General features: G+C 44.1%; 1 protein-coding gene across 1 annotated transcript in view; it reads right to left on the bottom strand.

Moving 5' to 3' along the window:
- The window catches only part of csmd2 (CUB and Sushi multiple domains 2), a 696,667-nt gene that overhangs the window by 186,118 nt on the left and 489,171 nt on the right, over window positions 1-21,378 (bottom strand). Inside the window, exons 7-9 of the mRNA XM_042338904.1 lie at window positions 20,405-20,479; window positions 13,074-13,161; window positions 2,708-2,832 (exon numbers count right to left, since the gene is read on the bottom strand). Coding sequence (XP_042194838.1) covers window positions 2,708-2,832; window positions 13,074-13,161; window positions 20,405-20,479 — 288 coding nt within the window. The remainder of the gene's footprint in view (window positions 1-2,707; window positions 2,833-13,073; window positions 13,162-20,404; window positions 20,480-21,378) is intronic.

Below are 21,378 nucleotides of genomic sequence, written 5' to 3'. Positions count from 1 at the left end.
GCCTTAGCACGTTGTTGAGACGTCTCAAATCGCTTCACAGAATATATTGTAAAGTGGAGTGACTGTATATTCAGTAGATGAAACAGAAAGACAGAAAGAGAGAGGGTGAGACGGAGGCATAGAGATAGAGATTTGGGGGGTAGGGACTGAAGTCTCGGCCACTGATGGTAGTGCGGAGAGAGAGGGCATGGGTCATGCAGCTAACCTGAGTTTGCTGAGTGGAGGGGGTGAGCAGAGGGTAGGATAAGATCTGGCAAATAAGGAAGGAGGTGCCAGGGTGTGGGTGGATGTGGAGGAATGTCCAATTTACTGTATTTTCGAATGATGGTAAATGCTGGAAACAAAACAATTTGCCATTTCAGACACTGAGTGTCCCACTGGTGGCTACACCAACACCAAGTTTAACACCAGGTTGTTGCATCAATAGGTTTCCTCCATTTTACACACATCTTGTGGAGTCCTGTAGCTCAGTGGTTAGAGCACTCGCTTTGCAAGTGAGAGACCTGAGTTCAATTCCAGGCAGAGGGCGAAACCTTGGGCAAGTTTCCTTACTCCACACAGAGCCTAATAATGATCCCTCCAAAAAAACAAAACAATAATAAATTGGTCATTTTTAATCTACGACTGTTTGTGGGACATTGCTGTGCGCAATTGGCTGCCGCGTTCGCCCACAAATATACAGTCAATTCACTTTACAGTGTGTTCTGTGAAGCGCTTTGGGACATCCTCCCGACGTGAAAAGCGCTATATCAAATGCAAGGATTATTATTATTATTATTATCTGTGGTCTCTCTGATCAGGACTGTGAATTGCATACCAAATTAGGGGTAGTTTTATACACCGTGCTCACCCGACAAGCAAGTGATTCAAGCCTCATCGACTCCACTTAGATCCTTACTTTCCAGCAAAGAAAGGCAACTTTAATCCCACCAAAAGAAAGAGTCAGCTACAGGGGACTGAGAAAAGGGCAAGTAAGTGAGACTAAAAGGATTGCTCTTGAGGGAGCTGTACGGACACGATGGGCTACATGGCCTTCTTCTGCGATGTAAATATCTATGTCTAGACTGGATTCCAGACGGGTCTCAACAGAGAAAGGGCAAATGTATTGACTTTGTGTGACAACAAATTCCCAGTCATCAGCAACAAACTCTTGATGCAAACATGATGGATGAAGCCAATGGATCTTACCAACCATGACTAAGGCCCGATACGAACAGTCGGTCTTGTGAAGTGGAACTTTCCCTCTGAATGCTCGGAAACTGATGAATAAAAGATGAACCCTTTCATTAACCTCTGAGGTGCTAATCATGACATTTTATTCCACCGACTAGTCAAGGAAGCCAGTCTATAATGACCACCTTCGGGACTGTATTCCAGTGATCTTTGTGGAGTAGAGGTCTCTTAATTCACATTGACACCTGAAACATTAATTAATCTGGTACTGAGATTGTCATTATGCAGTGCTGTCAATGGCCTGCAATAGTGACCTTCGTGGAAGACAATAATTTACATTAAGGGGTAAAGGCCAGACAGATGAAAGTGAATGTGTAAGTGAAGTCCAGTCCACACACAAATTATTGCCATGCTTTCAGCCTGGCTCCCATGGAAATTAATTATTTTTGATATAACGACCAGTTCAAGGGTGACCTGGGCAGAAGTTTGATAACCAGCTCTCTGCATCAGTCAAGAACTAAATATGATGTGGGAGGGAACTAAGAAGAAGATAAATTTATTCCCCTTGTATTTAATGAGATTTTCAATGAGTGCCTTTCTGGATNAAAAAACACCTTTGATCCATTTGGTCTCATTTTCTGGCCACCCATCCTATTGTCCGCACATTCCAGAGTCCAGCTGTTTCCTAAACAAGTCCAGCACCGTAGGTTTAACTGTTCCCCTGGAAAACCTGTTACAATCATTCATCATTTCCTGGGGAAAGAAATATTTCCTGGTGCCTGTCCTGAAGCTGGCCCTCTCAGCCCTATTTGACTTATTTTTGCTGTGAAGGAATAAGGATGTGATACCTGGTGAGGTGAATATCATTGAAAATTATTGTGTAAGCAGTACACTGGGAAGCAATGTGAGACCACATTCCAACTGATCTCACTACCACATGGCTACCAGATGCAAAATTAATTTGAAGATCTCATCTACGTGCATTAGTACCTCTGCTCTGTAATATTCTTCACCCGTAACAACTTGGCTGTTCCCATTAGCCTTCTCCATGTCCCCCGCTCTATCCACCTCACCATCAGCAGCCGGACTTTCAGCCATTTGGCGCCTGCTCTCTGGAACTCCCTCCCTCCCCTCTTTCAAGGTACGTCTCAAAACATACCTCTTTGACCATCCCCCTTAAGCTCCCACTCCCGCTCTGGTGCCGAGCCAGAAATGTTAAACACTCTGGGACATCCTCCTGACTTGACTGTGTATTTTGTCAGTCAACATAACGGTTAAACCCTGTGAATATGTTTACGGTCCAAATACATGACCTACAGATGACAATAATTCTATTGCTGAAATTCAAGCACTCAGCGGAATTGTTCAGTGTGCAACAGCAGTTTTGGCTCCTGACCCGTCAATCAATTCTCGACATGAAAGACGCAGCAAGTCACAGAGATGAAGGGATGAGGGAGAGTAATAGCCCTGGGTACCTGTGAGGATAAAAGGCTGCCGTCTGACACAGCCTGATGAACGCACAATGATTCCTCACCTCGGCAGAATGGCCTGTGATCACTCCATGCGGCGAACATGTCAGTCACTCTCATGCATGTGATGCTTTTGGAGCCTTGCAGCTCGTAACTGTCGTCACATGAGAACTGCACACTGGATCCCAGTCTGGAACGAGCAAATGAGTATCATCAAAAACAATAACCAAGTCTTATGTTTAATACAGCATCTCATCGCCTCATCAAGACATCTCCAAGCCCACCACAAGGTTTCACTGTGAAATGCAGTGACTGTTTTTTAAGCCAACACGGCAGCCAATTTGCACATTAGCCACAAACCCATAATGATAATAATAATAATCCTTGCATTTGATACAGAGCCTTATCACGTCTTCAAGACGTCTCAAAGCGCTTCACAGAATATACTGTAAAGTGATTTGACTGTATATTTTGTGGGTGAAACGTGGCAGCCAATTGTGCACAGCAGCGTCCCACACACAGTCGTGGATTGAGTGAACACATTATTTTTTAACATTTTTTATTTATGTTTGAAGGGATTATTACCCTTGGAAAAGCGATCCACCAATCAATTAACAACCGGGTTCCCACGTACTGCTGGGTGAACAGAGGCGTGTGGAGCTAGGGAGCTTGCCTACAGTTTCGCCCTGTCCGGGACTCAAACCCAGGTCTTCTCGCTTGTGAGGCCAGTGCTCTAATCAACACGTTACCGGACTCACTGATAATATTCCTTGCATTTGATATAGCATCTTATCAGGTCTTTGAGACATCTCAAAGTGCTTCACAGGATGTACTGTAAAGTGTGAATTTTGTGGGTGGAACATGGCAGCAGTTTGTGCACAGCAATGCCCCACAAACAGCCATGGAGTGAGTGACCAATTTTATTTGCAGGTCACCGGGAGAAACTCCCTTCTCTTTTCGAACAGTGCCATGGGATCTTTAATGTCCACCTGAACAGACAGAGCAACAACAAACAAACAAACACTGAAGTGAATGACCAATTTTATTTGGGAGATAGTTAACTAGGACATCAAAAGAGAAAATCTCCCTTCTCTTTTCAATCTTAGAAAAGAGGCTTAGCCACAAAATGTTCCTTTATATTGCTTTCACCTTGTGGCACTCTATGCAGCATGTTATGTCAGAAGTTAAGTTGAAAGGCTTAATCAGATAGGAACCCAGGAATTGCTGGATGAAAAGAAGATCAAGGTCCATCTAGTTCACCTTCTACCATCCTGGTAGTTGCATGATACAATAATGGAGATGTTGATAGCAATTAATTCTGTATGGATTAGTCAAAGGTATTCGTAAGGTATGATTCAAATACAGACCTTTCTAATGCTTTGGTTCTGTTCATTCTCATTCAAGTGACTGATAGATACAATGAACGAGAAGACTGAACAATCTCTCTATAAATTCACTCTTGATGCCCTGCCTCAGCTATGTCCCTCAACCCTCGGAGCTTAACCAAACTGGAGCGCTGAGTGGCAGACAATCAGTGCTAAATTTCTGGCAGTTTAATTGCAGTGGACTCGTGGCCCCTGGGACCTGGAGGCAGATTGTCAAACTCCATTTGATTCCAACCGTCGTTGGTGATTGCAGAACTCTGCCCCTCCATTCTGCCTGGGTTTTGTGTTTGCAGATGAAGATAAGAATCGGTATCCTCAAGTTCTTCAAAGTCTATTTGAATTCCTCCAGAACAATGTAATTGACCCACTTGATCTCTGAAGAGATGGGAAGAGAAGGGTGTACACTCAAAGTGATATATTCATAATGTGGACATCGTTATGCTCTTCAAATGCTTAAGTCCCAGTAATTGGTGAGACTTTGATTTTGTTGGACACCTTGTTCTGAATGAATAAACAGACAGGAGGACTGATTTGAAAAGCTAAGCAACAATAGAGTTGTTACGGTCTGGAACACACAGCCTGAAAGGGGATGGAAGCAGATTCAATAATAGCTTTCAAAAGGGAATTAGATACTTGAAAAGTAAGTATTTGCAGGGCTCTGGGGTAATACCCAGGGATAGGGACTAGCTGGTAGTTCTTTCAAAGAGCTGGCTCAGGTACAATGGGCCGAATGGCCTGCTTCTGTTCTGTAAGATTTTATGAATATGATTCTTTATTGGAAAGCACCTTCCGTTGGAATTACTGACCTTTTACATTTCAAAGACTGATGTGGTCAGCATTCCTGGATGCAGAGTGAGCTCTTTCACCACCACCAAAACAACAAAATTACATTTGTATAGCACCTTTCACATTGGGGGGACGTCCCAAGGCACTGGACAGCAGAGTTAAGGACCCGGGTTGAGGGTCGGGATGGGGGGATGAGGGCAGAGGGGAAGCAGAGAGATCGAAAGCCGAAGAGGAGAGGTCAAAGAGGAGGGTCTTGAGGTGGGTCTCGAAAGTGGCGAAGGGAGGGGTGAGACGGAGGGACTGTGGGATGGAGTTCCAGAGGGTGGGGGCAGAGTGGCGGAAGGCCCACCCGTGGGGTGAGCCAGGTGGGGGACGTGAAGCAGGGAGCTCCTGCTGAGCGGAGGGAGCAAACAGGATGGTAGGGAGTTTGGAAGTTAGAGAGGTAGGTGGGAGCAAGACCATGAAGGTGAGGACCAGGATCTTGAACTGTATCCTCTGTGTGATGGGAAGCCAGTGGAGTTGGGCAAGGATGGCGGTGATAGGGTTCTGGATGATCTGCAGCCTGTGGAGGGAGGAGTTGGGGAGGCTGACAAGCAGAGAGTTTGCATAGTTGAGCCTCGATGTAATGAAGGCATGTATGAGGGTTTCGGTGGCCTGTGGTGTGAGACAGTGGCGGAGCCAGGCGATTTTGCGGGGGTGGGGAAGGCAGAGTGGGTCATGGCAGAGATGTGTGGTAAAAAGAGTAGTTGAGGGTCAAACAAGACCCCAAGGTTCCGGACTGGCTTAGCAAGGTTGAGTGTGCAACCATGGATGGTGATGCTGTCAGCGCCTGAGGTGCGGAGGACACGAACGACAGCTCTAGTTACACGGCAACTTCAGAAGTCCTGTAGCTCAGTGGTTAGAGCACTCGCATCGCAAGCGAGAGACCTGGGTTTGATTCACGGCCGGGCAAAACCTTTGGCACTTACTCCACACGCCTGATAATAATCCCTCAAGAAAAATAATAATAATAATTTGGTCACTCAATCCACGACTGCTTGAGGGACGCTGCTGTGTGCAATTGGCTGCCGTGTTTCACCCACAAATATACAGTAAATTCACTTTACAGTATATCCTGTGAAGCGCTTTGAGACGTCTAGAAGACGTGATAAGGCGCTTTATCAAATGCAAGGATTATTATTATTAACTTAAAGCTTCTTCTAATTTGGCCCTATTAGCATACCTCAACATGAATGGTCCTCTGTTACTGCTCCCAGAGCTCACAGATCACATATCATCAAGGACGTTCCCAGTAAGATTTTGGTGTCAATTAGTGCTTAATTTTGCACAGTTTTATTCCAGTCCTAAACATTGTGCCCATTGGGAACTGCACTGAAACGATCCTAAGCTCATTCCATTTCAGACTGTGACAGTCAAGAAAGAGAGAGAAGCCTTTCATGCCAGCTGACTTGACTGGGTTGAAACCCATATCACAGAGATAAAAGAGAAGTGTGCAGTCCCTAGTCCTCTGATTTCTAACTTAAAATACTAATGTGCTGCCTTGTCACAGTCAGAATGGTAATTTGCACTTTTTTTGGAGTTGTTTTTCTTGAATTCTCCAATTATGTTTTATTCAAGGCAGTATTTTTTGAGCAGCGGCGTAAAGCAAAGTAGAATGAAAGAGAAATAAACATTCAACGCAAGATCTTTTCGGGCAATAATCTTCAATTGTGTGACCTTCGAGGTCCCGCTAACATTGGGAAGTTATGATGCATGGATGTTGGTACAATACAGTACAAAATATAGCACCTTTCACATGGGGAGGGTGGCGGAAGGCTCGGTTGAAAAAGAGGGTCTTCAGACATGCCTTGAAGGATGCAAGGGAGGGAGCGAGGCGAAGTGAATGTGGGATGCAGTTCCAGAGGGTGGGGGAAGAGAGGCGGGGGATGTGGAGTAGGCCGGAGCCTGCTGAGCGGAGGAAGCGGACAGGTTGGTAATGGGTTAGCAGGTCACAGAGGTACAACTCAGAGCAGAGTATCAGATGGTTGTGGGTTCAAGCCCCCACATTGGGGACTTTGAACTCCAATTCCTGGCTGACTCTCCAGTGTATTGCTCTTGGGGGGAGAGTGCTGCATTGTTGGAGTTGCTGTATCAAATGCAAGGATAATTATAAAAAAATTTCGGAGCTCAACTCTCCAGTCCCTCTGAAGCTGCAGTCAGACTCAGTGTTAGGCATGAAAGTGCTGGGGGGAGCATTTTTTTAAATGAAATTTTATCCTCTCTGATGTAAAGTTTAACATAACTTTTTTCCTTGCTTTGGTCCTTTTTACCTCTCCTGAAGGTACTAGACATCCAATTTATTTGACTTAACAACCTCCAGCTTGGGTGCAAACCGGCTCCACTGGCTCCCCATGCCCCAGAGGATAGAGTTCAAAATCCTTTTGATAGTGGTGGGGGGGTGTGCACCCTGCAACAACTTACACATTATGCACACCTGAACCTTGACTGTGAATATTTGATGATGGCATCATCATGCTGTTCCCATCCACGCGCCTCCAACCACAGCAATCAGGAGCCCACAAACCAGCACTTACAGTGGGCCTGAGATCAGCTAACTCGCTTCTGACCTAGATACTCGCTGGGTAAACTGGTTGAGAAATCAAGAGAAGCCCATTTTTAAAATATTAACAGGACAACGATCCTTGCATTTGATGCAGCGCCTTTCACATTGGGAGGGCATCTGAAACCCACTCCCGCATGGGGTTTGAACCCACAGCGTTCTGACCCGGCAGGTAAGAGTGCGACCAATCGAGCCAGGCTGACATCTATTGACTTCCAAACAGAGGATGGTCGTTACCTGACCTCGCTGCAAATAGAATCCGACTTGCCTGAAATCCACTGATAGTCATTCATTAAAAGGAAAAGTGGTGACATTAACTGTCAGGGCAACAAAGGCAAAGAAACTGAGCTCAAGTGCATTGAAAGACAATGAGAGGAGTGAGCCTGGCAGTGAGGCCCTCTCACACAGAGAGAGTGCAGTGACCTGGGTAACAAGCCTTCAACCCAATCTCAGTTACATTGTTTCTCAACACAATTTCAACATGAAATCATTGTTAATTTTTTCAACGGGGCCAACCCAATATCCCTGTATAGCAGTTAAATGCAGTGAGCTGATCGCATTTGCCTGTTGTATCACCACACTCAACGTCAGACCTCCCACACTACAAACTGTTGGTTTGATAACGATCGGGACTAAGTGGAAGATTGATCACTGTGATTTTCGACATGGGAAATAGGAGCATGAATAACAACCATAATCGCTGTAAAAAATCTCCTGGGCATCTTTTAAGTGCAAACAACCAGCATTTATATCAAACTGTTTACTTCAGACAAAAAAAATGCCCCCAAACTCTTCAAAATAGCTTTGATGAAGTTGTGAATTTTAGATGGAATCGTCAAGGATTAACGTATGTAGGGCTGGAATGGGTTTCAGTGGAATTTGCACCAACTATGGCATGGAGGTTTTATTGATCAGCCTGATCTTGGGCTGCCCTGACTGACTTTATTCTTCATTTATAACTAGGATGAGGCATCATTTTAAAGCTGATCATAATAATAATACTTGCATTTGATATAATGCCTTATCATGTCATTGAGGCATCTCAAAGCCCTTCACAGAATATACTGTAAAGTGAATTAACTGTATATTTTGTGGGCAAAACACAGCAGCCAATTTAGTGTCCCACAAACAATCATGGATTGAGTGACCAAATTATTTATTACCCCCGGAAAGCGAACTGCCAGTCGACTAATAACCAGTTTCCTACTAACTACTAGGTAAACAGAGACATGTGGATTAAGGAAACTTGCTTAAGGAATCAAACCCAATCAATGGTCAGTCTGAATGAAGCTTATTTTCCACACAAGCCTCCAATTCATCTTACAGTATATTCTGTGAAGTGTTTGGAGACGTCTAGAAGACGGGAAAAGTGCTATATCAAATCCAAGGATTATTAGTATTATTATTCCTTTCTTCTTTATCCCTCCATTCTCTTCTCCCTTGAGGGTGTATCATGTTTCCTCTTAAATACATTGATGTTTTCTGCTTCAACCACAGCTTTGGGCCAAATTCTCACCTTTTCACTTCTGCGTGAATAAGTTTCTCCTAAATTCCCTTTTAGGTCTGTTAGTGGTTGTCTTATATTTATATCCATTGTTGTGGACTCACCAACAAGTGGAAGAGAGACTTAAAAAATTGGGGCCATTTTTCCCCACTCGATCTGAGCAGATCAAAGAAGGACCTGATGGAGGCCTTGAAGATTATAATGCGGTAGGGGAGGCAAGGTGAATAGGTTTAGATTATATCCGTTGTTCGGTGAGTCAGTAATAAGACGGTACACATTTCAGGTAATCTGAACAATAATGAATAAGGAAGGATTTGTGTTTGGAACTCAGCAGGTGCTGGGAATGTAGAATTTGCTACCACAAACCACTGTTGAAGCTGAGTCCATGAATTATTCGGACAGGGAATGGCATTGATCATAGAATCATAAAACTATACAGCACAGAAGGAGAGCATTTGGACCATCTTGTCTGTGTCAGCTCTTTGAAAGAGCTGTCCAAATTAGTTCCACTCCCCCGCTCTATCCCCATAGCCCTCAAATTTGTCCTCACCGAAAGTCTATCTACTTCTCTCTTGAAAATTGTTATCGAATGGACTTCCACCACCCTTTCAGGCAATGCATTCCAAATCTGAACAACTTGATGCTGGAAAAGGAATACTATGAAACTGAATGAGAGTGAGCAGGAGAGTGGAATTGGATCACATGGCTAAAATAGATGAACCGAACGATGTAACACTTGTATAGTTCTCTTGATTGCTCACGCACCAACCAATTTATCGATAGTTTGTGATGATATGAGATGGGACGTCATCACCAGAGGAGGGTTTGGACTCTCGCAGAGGGACTGACTGACAAAGCAGGTCAGAAAATATGATTCAGTAAGGTCAGAGGGAAGGTGTCCGAAATCTCTGCTCTGTGAATTTGTTTCCATCATTTACCTACAACCTGACTACAAATAGCTTACATCAAGCATTCTGACTTGTATATCTCAGAGGTTATACAGGTGATTCATTCACAAGATGAGATAGAGAGAGAGCGAGAGTGAGAGAAGGAAAGAGATGAGAGAAGGAGAGGAAAAGAGACAGAGTGGAGAGAGAAAGAAATGAAAGGAGAGAGAAAGAGAGATAAAAAAGAGAATGAAAGATGAGAGAAGGGAAAAGAAAACGATGGGGGGGAAGGAGAAATAGAATAGTGAAAGAACAGGAGATGGAGGGAGAGAGAAAGAAGAGAGGTAAATAAGCAGGAGAGACGGAGGAGGAAGAGAGGGAGGAGGTCGAGAGGGGGAAGGAGAGAGAAAAGAGAGAAAAAAAGAGAAAAGGAGGAGAGATAGAAGGAAGTGCGTGAGTGATTAGAAGAAAAACTGCAATTTTTTTGGAAGAAAACAAAGAGTAGGGATAAACGGGTCCTTCTCAGATTGGCGGGATGTGACTAGTGGAGTGCCACAAGGATCAGCGCTTGGGCCTCAACTATTTACAGTCTACATCAACGATCTAGATGAGGACATCGAACTTAATATATCCAAATTCACGGATGAGACTAAACTAGACGGGAGAGTAAACACCGAGGATGACATTAAAAAAATGCAACGAGATATAGATAGGCAGGTGAGTGGGCAAATAGGTGTCAGATGAAGTATAATGTAGGGAAGTGTGAGGTCATCCACCTATGTGGGAAAAACAGTAGAGCAGATTATTTTTTAGAAGGGGAGAGACTAGATAGTGTTAGCGTTCAGAGGGACTTGGGTGTCCTTGTACACCAGTCACAAAAAGTTAGTTTACAGGTGCAGCAGCAATTAGGAAGGTGAACAGTATGTCGGCATTTCTTACAAAAGGGTTAGAATATAAGAGTAGGGAAGTCTTGCTGCAACTGTATAGGGCTCTGGTGAGACCACACCTAGAGTATTGTGTGCAGTTTTGGTTTCCTTATTTAAGAAAGGGTGTAGTCGCTTTGGAGGGGGTACAATGTAGATTCACTGGGTTGGTACCAGCGATGAGGGGGATGAGTTATGAAGATAGGTTGAGCAATTTAGGCCTATATTCTCTAGAATATAGAAGAATGAGAGGTGATCTTATAGAAACCTATAAGATTATTAAGGGGCACGACAGAATAGATAGTGGGAGACTTTTTCCCCTAGTTGGAGAAACTATAACCGGGGGTCACAGTCTTAAAATTAGGGGTAAGCCCTTTCGCACTGAGTTGAGGAAAAACTTCTTCACTCAGAGAGTAGTGAATTTATGGAATTCTCTACCCCAAAGGGCTGTAGATACTCAGTCCTTGAACATATTCAAGACTGAGATTGATAGATTTCTTATGGATAAAGGGGTTAAGGGATATGGGGATAAGGCGGGTAGGTGGAGTTAGAATAGATCAGCCATGATCTTATTGAATGGCGGGGCAGGCTAGAGGGGCTGAATGGCCTACTCCTGCTCCTAATTCTTATGTTTTTATGTTCAAATGCTGGAACTCTGAAATAAATAAAACAGGAAATGCAATCGCTTCACAGAACAGATGCTGATGTACTCTGTCCGAGACTCTACCTATTGTGAAGGGCGATACACAAAGGGAAGTTTTTGTTGTACATTGTCACACCCAAAACAATAACTGATCTCTCTCTCTCTCAAGAAGGAAGGAAACCACAAAGGATGTTATTCACTGAAATCGACAAAGCTGCTGAGATCCAGGCTGGCTGCTCTGCATTGCACTGAGCAGCATCCTGACACTAATCACATCTGATGGGAGGCCCAGGGTCATCACTTCTCTGCAAAATTAGCTGCCACTTACTCTGAGGATGGAGAACGAGACACTGGCGAGAGCTCGCCGCATTAGCAAAGTGTACTGCTGCTGCAACTGGTGCCCACAGGAGGAATTAGAGGAATCTGGGAACAGGTGACCAGCCAGGACAGGAAAGTTGGTTGAGGTCAGATCCCTGGATGGAATTTATTTAAAACGGAAACAGCTTGAAGCTGTGATGGGAGGCTGGTGTTTATAACAATAAATAATTCTTGCGTTTGATACAGCAACTTTCCCAATAGGAGGATGTCCCAAAATGCTTCATAGGATTTACTGGGAAGTAGAGTGACTGTGTACTTGTAGGTGCGTTTGGCAACCCAACTGTGCATAGTAATGTCCCCTTAAAACAGCCAGGAATTGAATCACCAATCTTTTTTCATTTGATGGTTTGTTGGCCTGGACACTGGGATAAACTCATTTCTCTTCTCAAATTATGATCCTTTTAACGTCCAACTAAACAGGCAGACAGGACCTCAGTTTAACGTATCATCCAAAGGACAGCACCTCCAACAATGCATGTCTCCTCCTTCAGCCTAAGCTGTGTGATCAGAATCCCAATGGGGGAGGGGGTGTGGGGTTTGAACCCACAATCTTCTGACTCAGGGTGAGAGTGCTACCAGCTGAGTCAGGTTGACCACTTAATAATAATAATAATAATCCTTGCATTTGATATAGCGCTTTTCACGTCGGGAGGACGTCCCAAAGCGCTTCACAGAATAGACTGTAAAGTGAATTGACTGTATATTTGTGGGCGAACGTGGCAGCCAATTGCGCACAGCAATGTCCCACAAACAGTCGTAGATTGAAAATGACCAATTTATTATTGTTTTGGGTTTTGGAGGGATTATTATTAGGCTCTGTGTGGAGTAAGGAAACTTGCCCAAGGTTTCGCCCTCTGCCGGGAATTGAACTCAGGTCTCTCACTTGCAAAGCGAGTGCTCTAACCACTGAGCTACAGAACTCAATGCAATTCAATGCAATGTTCATGCTGCCAAAAAACCCAACCACATAAATGACTAAATTCTCAATCATCTCATGAATTGTACCAAATTTCACTTCACCCAGCCCTGAAAAAACTATTGAAGATTCGTCCATTTGACACAACATCCTCAAAGATACAGTTGCCACAGGGCATTTTTGTGTAGCCACGAAGATTTCACCAAATGCAGTGGATTGAGTGAATCCTTTGCTCGTACGGAACATGTAATGTTTATTTTTTTTGCGATCTATTTCGCCGCCAGTTCCCGTGCCCGACCAAACGCAATAGCATCCATTTCAGAAGCAATCTGACAAATACTTGAAAACGAGGTTCAGACACATTAAGGCACAATCAGCTGCATGGGATTGAACATCTGCTGGCTCCCTACCTGAAATTGGAACCCATCCGTTTCCCCCGTTCAGGAATCCCTGGATCCGGACACATGTTGTATCCCTGTGCCACACCCGCTTGAGTTACTATGGAGGAAATAGGGAAAATTGAGTGTAAAAAAGAAAAAAAAATGCATTCTTTACAATCATATAATAATCCTTGCATTTGATATGGTGCCTTATCACGTCGTTGAGACGTCTGAAAGCCCTTCAGAGAATATGCTGTAAAGTGAATTGACTGTACAATTTGTGGGTGAAATGGGACATCCAATTTGTGCACATTCCTATCAATTATGCTCTGCTCCAGATATTAATATTGAACTAGTTTCATTACAAACCTGGGGCAACACTTTAAAGAGTAAGTATCAACAACAACAACAACTTTCATTTATATAGCGCCGGGCGGCATCTCAGAGCGCTTCACAATGGCGAAAACCGAGGCCTAGCCAAGGGGAGGTGACCATAGGCGTGGTCAAAGAGGAAGGTCTTCAGGTGCAACGTGAAGATGGGGAAGGAGGGAGTGAGGAGAAGGGGTTGAGGGAGGGAAATGAATCAAGCTCACACAAGCTCACAACATTCATTTGGATGAAGAAGACGCTTTGGACCATCTGATCTCATCCTTCCAGAACATTCCCAGCTTCCCATCACAGCATCAAGCTGTTTTGTAAACAAGTCCCTGGCCTCGTTAATTCCTGTTCCATTCGTGAATTGCCCTTTAGGTAGAAACCACTTCTCCCATTTAAACTTACTGTCCTCTGTATTGTTTGTCAGTCACAGGAATATTCTGCTCTTGTCACCTCAGGTCAGCCACCGTGGCTTTGACAAGAGCTGTGAGTAAATGACGTAATTGTTTAGAGGGGATTGCCATGGAAAGCAACCCCCCCCCCCCCAGTGCTGTCCCATCCCGACTCTGAATTATATGTATATATGTTTTTGGAGAGCCATAAATGGCATCATCATCAGAGTGTGATTTGTGAAGGCTCAGTGGCAATATCATTCACTCCGAACTTTCAGCGGAATGAAAAGGCTGCATCTCACGCAAGCGGAAATAAGAATTCTCCAAGTGCCTGGATTGCAGAAAAGAAGAAGGTTTGAGGAATTCTCCTGATGGTAGCGATGTTGGCTGGAGGGTCACTAGGTCATCCCTGTTAGAGAGCTGCAGGATTGAGTCCTAATCTGCTGAGAGTTACTGGATCTCAGCCAAAGGCACTGCTGAGGGTGATACCATAGGGCTCAATACCCCAACTTCACAAGAAGGCGAATAGTTTGAGTTCCCAATTCCTATAGAAATGCAAGGGGCAATTTGAGGATAGATGCCAGGAAGTATTTCCTTACTCTGACCAGAACAGGTTACCAGGAAGGAGAGTTGAGGCCAGGACCTGGGATTTATTTTGGAAAAAAATACAAGATGTCTATCTGAGGTGTACAGCTGAGCTGAGATCAGCCTACACAACACTGCCCGTGGATCAAACATGGGGCTACTCTGGTCTGCATGGCTCCGTTTCACTTCAGACAATTGAATTTTACCAACTGAACCGTCAGAGAATTAAGATTAACATCAACAATTTTGCGATCGAACGGCGCCAAAGAATGGAAACATGTGAAGGGTACAATAATTAATGTATGACATCTTTACAGAGCAAAGTTATAAAAGTGTCACATTCTGAAAATAGATAAAATTCCGTGAGTAATATCTTGAGTGGTCTGTGAGCTCTACCTAAAATGTAACGTTGATTTAAAGCACTGATGTCATGGAGCTCATGTGCAAAATTTGATCAGTAAAAGCTTCAGCTTTCATCTCAATTGATAGAAATAAAACTCATTTTGTTCTTACTTCTGGTGTGTGGTTTATCGTCAATTTATACTGGCACACTGTTACTAATTAATTAATGTTAAGTGTGGCTCAGTTGGTAGTGCTCTCGCCTCTGAGTCAGAAGATTGTGGGCTCAAAGCCCATGCAGGGGATTTTGAGCTCAGTCTAGGTTGGCAATCAAATGGAGGTGCCCCCCCCTCAGATAGCAATGGGTAATCCAATCATCCACAAAACACAGTCACTACATTTAACAGTGAATCCTGTGAAGCACTTTGAGACGTCCTTCTGACATGAAAGGTGCTGTATCAAATGTATGGGTTATTATCATTATTAATAATTATTCTTGATTGGCTTAAGTGCTCTAAGACTCTACCCATGTGAAGGGTGCTATACTGTATTATATTATATATTATATTGTTATACTTTATTAGCAAGTTGTTGTTTTGGTTGAGTTGGATTGCTAGCCCTCTGTTCCGTTCTCATCACTGTTAAATGATAACAATCCTTGCATTTGATTCAGTCCCTTTCCCGTCAGGAGGACATCTCAAACCCTTCACATAAATGTTAAAGTGCAGTGGTTGGATAATTTGCAGTCAAACACAACATCCAATTTGTATACAGCAATGTACCACAAACAGCAATGATCAATTTTTGTTTGGGGAATTTTCACCCAGGTCACGGGAGAAATGCTCTTTTTTTTTCATTCATCTGAACAGGGGGAAGGGACCTTGGTTTAATATCTTATCCAAAGTGGGGCACCTCAAACAATGCTGTGCTTCCCCCAGCACTGTACTCGTGAGTCAGCCTAGATAATGTGAGTTCAAAGGTCCCAACTTCGGGCTTGAACCCAGAAGCTTCTGACTCAGGAACGAGAGTGCTACCAACTGAGCCAGACTGACCCACAGGTTGGCTAGGATACAATCTTGATCAGTGCAGGATGGAAGAAGTATTTCGAAAAACACCTTCTATTCCCTTAGTAATAAGCGAATCAATCTGCAAACGATGACGGGAAATAGAACCACAAAATGACATTGATAAGGTCTTCTCTCTCTCTGCCATGGAAAAAGGTAATATTCAAATGACTTCTTACCAGGAGATAAACAGGAGTGATGCTGACATACCCTCAAACTGCAGTCTGACAATTGACATAAACTCAGGCTGACTTGAAGATGGATAAACAGTGAAGGGTATGAAAATGAGTTTTGACATATGTTGATTCAAAACTCACATAAACCTCAGACTCATGCATATTTATGACGGACAAAGGGCAACTTTGTCAGTGAACAGTCAGAATTTATGGGACTCAATTTTTGCACATCAATAGCAACTAAAATATGAAAATGTGATATTCTGCATCCCAGAAGAGGCGGGCAGGGTGGGGGGAGGGGCTGGGGGCAGGGACACAATAAACACCCACTCGCATAAAATAAACCTACCAAAAAAAAACACTCATTATTTGTTTTGTAACAATTGTTGGGTTAAGATTGATAAACGGACAGCATTCCGAATCGTAGGTCTTAATTTTTAACGATTAAATAATTCACGATGTAACATTCACAGAAACAGAGCAGTCTTTGATCTGCATTTTGTGTTTCTGCTCTTCACGTAATGGATAGGCAGCAAATGTTGATGGACATTTTCTCTGCGATAACAATGTGAAGCACTGATTTCACTGGAGCTGATCTCCTTCAACACAAGCACTGGAGAACCAGCAACTAGGAAGACAATCAACACAATTAGGGGAAACCTCTTGGAACTCACGTAGTGTAGTCTGGGGGTGGGTGGGGGATGGATGCTATATTGTTGGAGGTGGCATCCTTTGAATGAGGTGTTAAACCGTTGTCCCTTCTATCTGTTCAGATGGATATTAAAGATCCCACAGCACTACTTGAAAAGACGAGGGAGTTTCTCCTGGTGTCCTGGTTAACAGTCCTGTGAATAAATTTGGTAACTCCTTCATGGCTGTTTGGGGCACATTGCTGTGCACAAATTGGCTGCCATGTTCTCTTGCAAATACACAGTCACTCCACTTTACAGTAAATGCTGTGAATTGTTTTGAGAAGTCCTCCTGACATGATAAGGCATAATCTCAAATATAAGGATTATTATTATTATTATCCTATAAACATTCAGTAGGAAACTGTTCCCCATTGAAAGGCTGAAGGCTATTGCTCTACATGGATTTTTATCATGATAACACCCACATAAATATTAATGATAAAAGCTGCTGTTAAAAAAGTTAGAGCTGACCTAATCCATGTTATACTTTTCATTATAGAAAAGCTAAGTGATGGGGGGACTTGATCCAAATGTCCACCATATAGATGTCAGACACCTCGAGGCAAACAACACTGTCTGGAACTGCATCTGGAGGACCCTACAACACGATCCTTCCCTTATCTCTTTCAGCATCTGCCTCAAGACCTTCGTCTTTGACTGGACCCCCAGTTATCTTTCCCCTCCCTGCTCCCTTTGGCTCCTACCCTCAGCTCAGGTGCCCGGCCAAGACTGTCAAGGGTCTTGGGGATGTCCTCCCGATGTGAAAGGTGCTGTATAAATACAAATTGTATTGAATTGTCACCCCGGGTAAGCTGGTTTTGGGCACATCCGGCTCCTGTGAATACTGCCTATACACAAGAGAACAGGATTGCTGTGAAATAACAACAACAATAACAACTTGGATGAAGCGCTTTGGGACGTCCTCCCGACGTGAAAAGCGCTATATCAAATGCAAGGATTATTATTATTATTATTATTATTATAGCACCCTCCATGCCGGATGGCGTCTCAGAGCGCTTCACAGTAACGGATCTTGGGGCCGAGCCGGGGGGAGGGGGAGGAAGGTGACCAAAGGCTCGGTTGAAATGAAAGGTCTTCAGCTGAGACCTGAAAGTGGGAAGAGAGGGGGTAGTGACTGTGTAGTGACTGTGCACTTGGTAGGTGAAGGCACACCTCCAAATAAGAACAATTCTTGAAAGCCTTTCCCAAGCAACGTCCACAGTGATCAAGTTTCCTCGAGTCAATGTACACAGTGAAGATTGATACAGCTGTATTGTGTCAGTGCCAGGCTCAAAACTCCATCAAAGCAGTAAAAGCTGCTGGAAGCTAAATAAGCTCGCTGGTGCCGAACAGAGGATATTTGTAAACCTGTCTAACATACATAATGCTAACCCACCGAGAGCCATTTATAATGTACCGAGCCCCATGTTATTTAACATTGGCCCCACGTGCAGAACCTGCGAATCCAACTGAATGATGAACAGGCTTCAAGTGAAAAAAAAATGAAGAATTTTCGTTCTCCATATTCTTCTTCCGGAGCAGTGGACGTGGGAGAGAAACTCACATGAAAACCTGTGAATGCTGCTGCCTCGGTCAATTCCTCCTAGAGACGCCTGCATAACCTGGTCAGTGACACACACTCACACAGCACACGCACACACACACACACATTCACTCACTCAAACACACTCACACACTCATTCACACACACTCACTCAATCACACACACAAACACTCAGGAGGCTTGGATGAAGAAGGCCATTTGGCCCAACTGATCTCATCCTTTCAGAATCCCCACATGACCTTCCTCCCATCACACCATCGAGCTGATTTTTTCAAAACGTCCAATGTTCTGGCCTCCCAAAACACGAGGCAACCTGGTTTGGTTGTTAATTACCCTCTGGGGCTAAAGGAATAATCACTGGTGTCTGCACTGAGGTTGCTGTTTGCAACAGTGACAAGGTTGAAGATCAGCGAGAAAGATACAGATAGAGAACATGATCACCTGTGGGTATCCTGGCTTTCCAGAGCCCGGGAATATAGAATTCTACCCTGTGCACAGCGTGGGCTTGGTGAATCCAATCTCTTTTCCTATTCATTTAGTTTGGTATTTCCTGTCTGATCTCCTTGATCAGCATCTACTAGGTAATGTACAGGTTCTGACGAAAGGTCATCGACCTGAAACATTAACTCACTTCCCTCTTTCCATAGATGCTGCCTGACCTGCTGCGTGTTCTCGGCCACTTCTGTTTTTATTTCTAAAATATTTCCTAAATGCTTTACAACAGGGTGACGTGGCAAGCAGTGACAATGACTGCACACCAACACTAGCTCAGAGAAAATTACTGCCCTACAAACATTTTTTGCTTTGTTTGCTAATCTACCGGTTATAATTAATTTTAAGGAGGCATTTAGTTTTTGAATGAATGGTTGCCGGTGCACCACAACTTTCTGTTCTGCTCCTGATTAACTGTACATTTGGGACAATTAATTATTTTGTCGAGTGTTTTAATGTGCCTTGGATGAGGAGGAAAGAGTGACTGGCAGACTTAAATTAACTCCATCTATTCCTCGTTTTAAGAGGGATGGGAGACTGTAAATGGTTTTAAGTCAGTGTGATATATTCCCCGTCCTGACCAGTCCACAACAGTGTTGGATTGTTTGTGAATTATGTCCTGCGCGATGTTACAATACATTAGGATTTACATTTATAGTGCGCCTTTCAATTCGAGAGGACATCTCAAATGTTAACGCGAATATTGTCTCAGGACACCAACAACAACAAGATTCCATTTATAGAGCCCCTTTCACGTCGGGAGGACGTCCCAAGGCGCTGTACAGTTGGGTCAGGACCCGAGCGGGGGGGAAATGGTCAGGGTGAGGGGAGGGAGCGAGGAGGGGGGAAATGATCAGGGTGAGGGGAGGGAAGGGAGGGAGCGAGGAGGGGGTAGAGAGTCGAGATGGGAGCTGAAGGCACGATCAAAGAGAAGGGTCTTGAGACCGGCCTTGAAGGAGGAAAGGGAAGAGGCAAGAGGAAGACCCGGCCATCGATGGTAGGGCGGTTGGGGCGGGGGATGTGGAGCAGACCGGAGCCAGAGGAACGGAGGGTACGGGCAGGTAAGTAGGGGGATATGAGGTCAGAGAGGTAGGAGGGAGCGAGGCCAGGAATGGCCTTGTAGGTGACGATGAAGATCTTGATTTCGTTCAGTGGTCGAGTTTGAACTCATTGCCACAATGTTCTGCACAATGAGGAACTGAAGAGCCAGGGCTTCCCCTCACCTCTTCCTTTTGAAACCATAGAAATTTACAGCCATTTGGCCCATGATGTCTGTGCTAGCTCTTTAAAAGAGCAATTGAATCCATCCATTCATACCCTTCTATCTGCCTTCCCTCCACCCCTAGTATGGCTTCCCAAAACACAGAGTCACTACACTTTACTGGAAATCCTGTGAAGCACATTGACATGTCCTCCTGACGTGAAAGGCGCTGTATCAAATGTATTGAGGGGTATTATTATCAATATTATTCGTCTTCAGATGGTGAATTAGATAATGGGAGTGCTGGAGTGCCGATTGTGCTTGGACTCTTGTGGGTGAGGAACTATTTTGCCTGAGAGGAATGAGGTGGAAAAATGTAGAACCACAAAAAAAAACAACCCTCGCATTCCTTCGCAAGGTTTTTCTTCATGGTTCTACGTTGCAAGTTAAGACTCGGGACGCTGAATGACAGACAACTTACAGACTGATGTCTTCTGATTATCTTTGCTGGGAAGTAACTTGACTCCTCTGGACTTCAGTTCAGTCAGCTTTTTCACTGTGGAGAAAACAAAAAAGCAAGTGAGAGAATTGTTAGAAATCAGTGTTATGTTGCAATATGATGTTCTTACACGTGTTAGTTAGTTCAGAGCAGACAGATTTTTTTACAGACGCTCGCTGTAAGGTTTTCAGACATCGTCCCTGAGAATCCCATCACCTCTGTAACGTGTGATGAATGCACAGCAACTTTCACAAGATCACAGGATTGGTTTGGATAAAGAAAGCTCTTTGACACATCTGGTCTCAACCCTCCAGTGCACCACCAGCTCCACCCCACCATCACAGCTGCTTTTTAAACAAGTCCAGTGTCCTGGCCTCAACCCCTCCACTTCATGGAAATCTGTTCCAGATATTATTATTAAAATTACTCTCTGAGTAAAGAAAAACTTCCTGGTGTCGGTCTTGAAATTGCCGCTTTACATCTCTAAACCTGTGTCTTCTTGGTCTACTGTCTATCTGCCTCCTGAACTACTGTTTGGTGTTTCCTTCAAGAGTTGTTAAATCAACAACAACAACAACAAATTGCCTTGATATAGCGCCTTTCACATTAGAGGACGTGCCAAAGTGCTGGACAATGAGCCCCTCTCCCTCTCGCTGCCCCCTCAAACTAAGCAAAGCGAGGTTTTACGTTTGTTAAAAAGTAGGTGAGTTTGACCGAGGCTGAGTGTAAGGGTAGTGGCAGCTCACGGATTGCTCTGTGGAAGGAGAAAAAACATCGCAAACCGGTGATGTCTATTTTCGTTGTTTGAGTTATTTTGCTCGTGTCGCTGTCAGCGGAAGGTCAGACGCCGTTTCCAGCTTCGGTAGCTTTTTGATTGACAGCAGGAGAGGTGACACTGCATTCAGCTGTGCAGTAAATGGCGAGCACTGTCACAGGGGTCTCAGCAGGATTAGAAG

This window comes from Callorhinchus milii, unplaced genomic scaffold (assembly GCF_018977255.1).
Source record: "Callorhinchus milii isolate IMCB2004 unplaced genomic scaffold, IMCB_Cmil_1.0 Scaffold10, whole genome shotgun sequence".
NCBI lineage: Eukaryota > Metazoa > Chordata > Chondrichthyes > Chimaeriformes > Callorhinchidae > Callorhinchus > Callorhinchus milii.
Note: the sequence above shows the minus strand (reverse complement) of the source record. Positions and strands in the feature narration are given on the sequence as shown.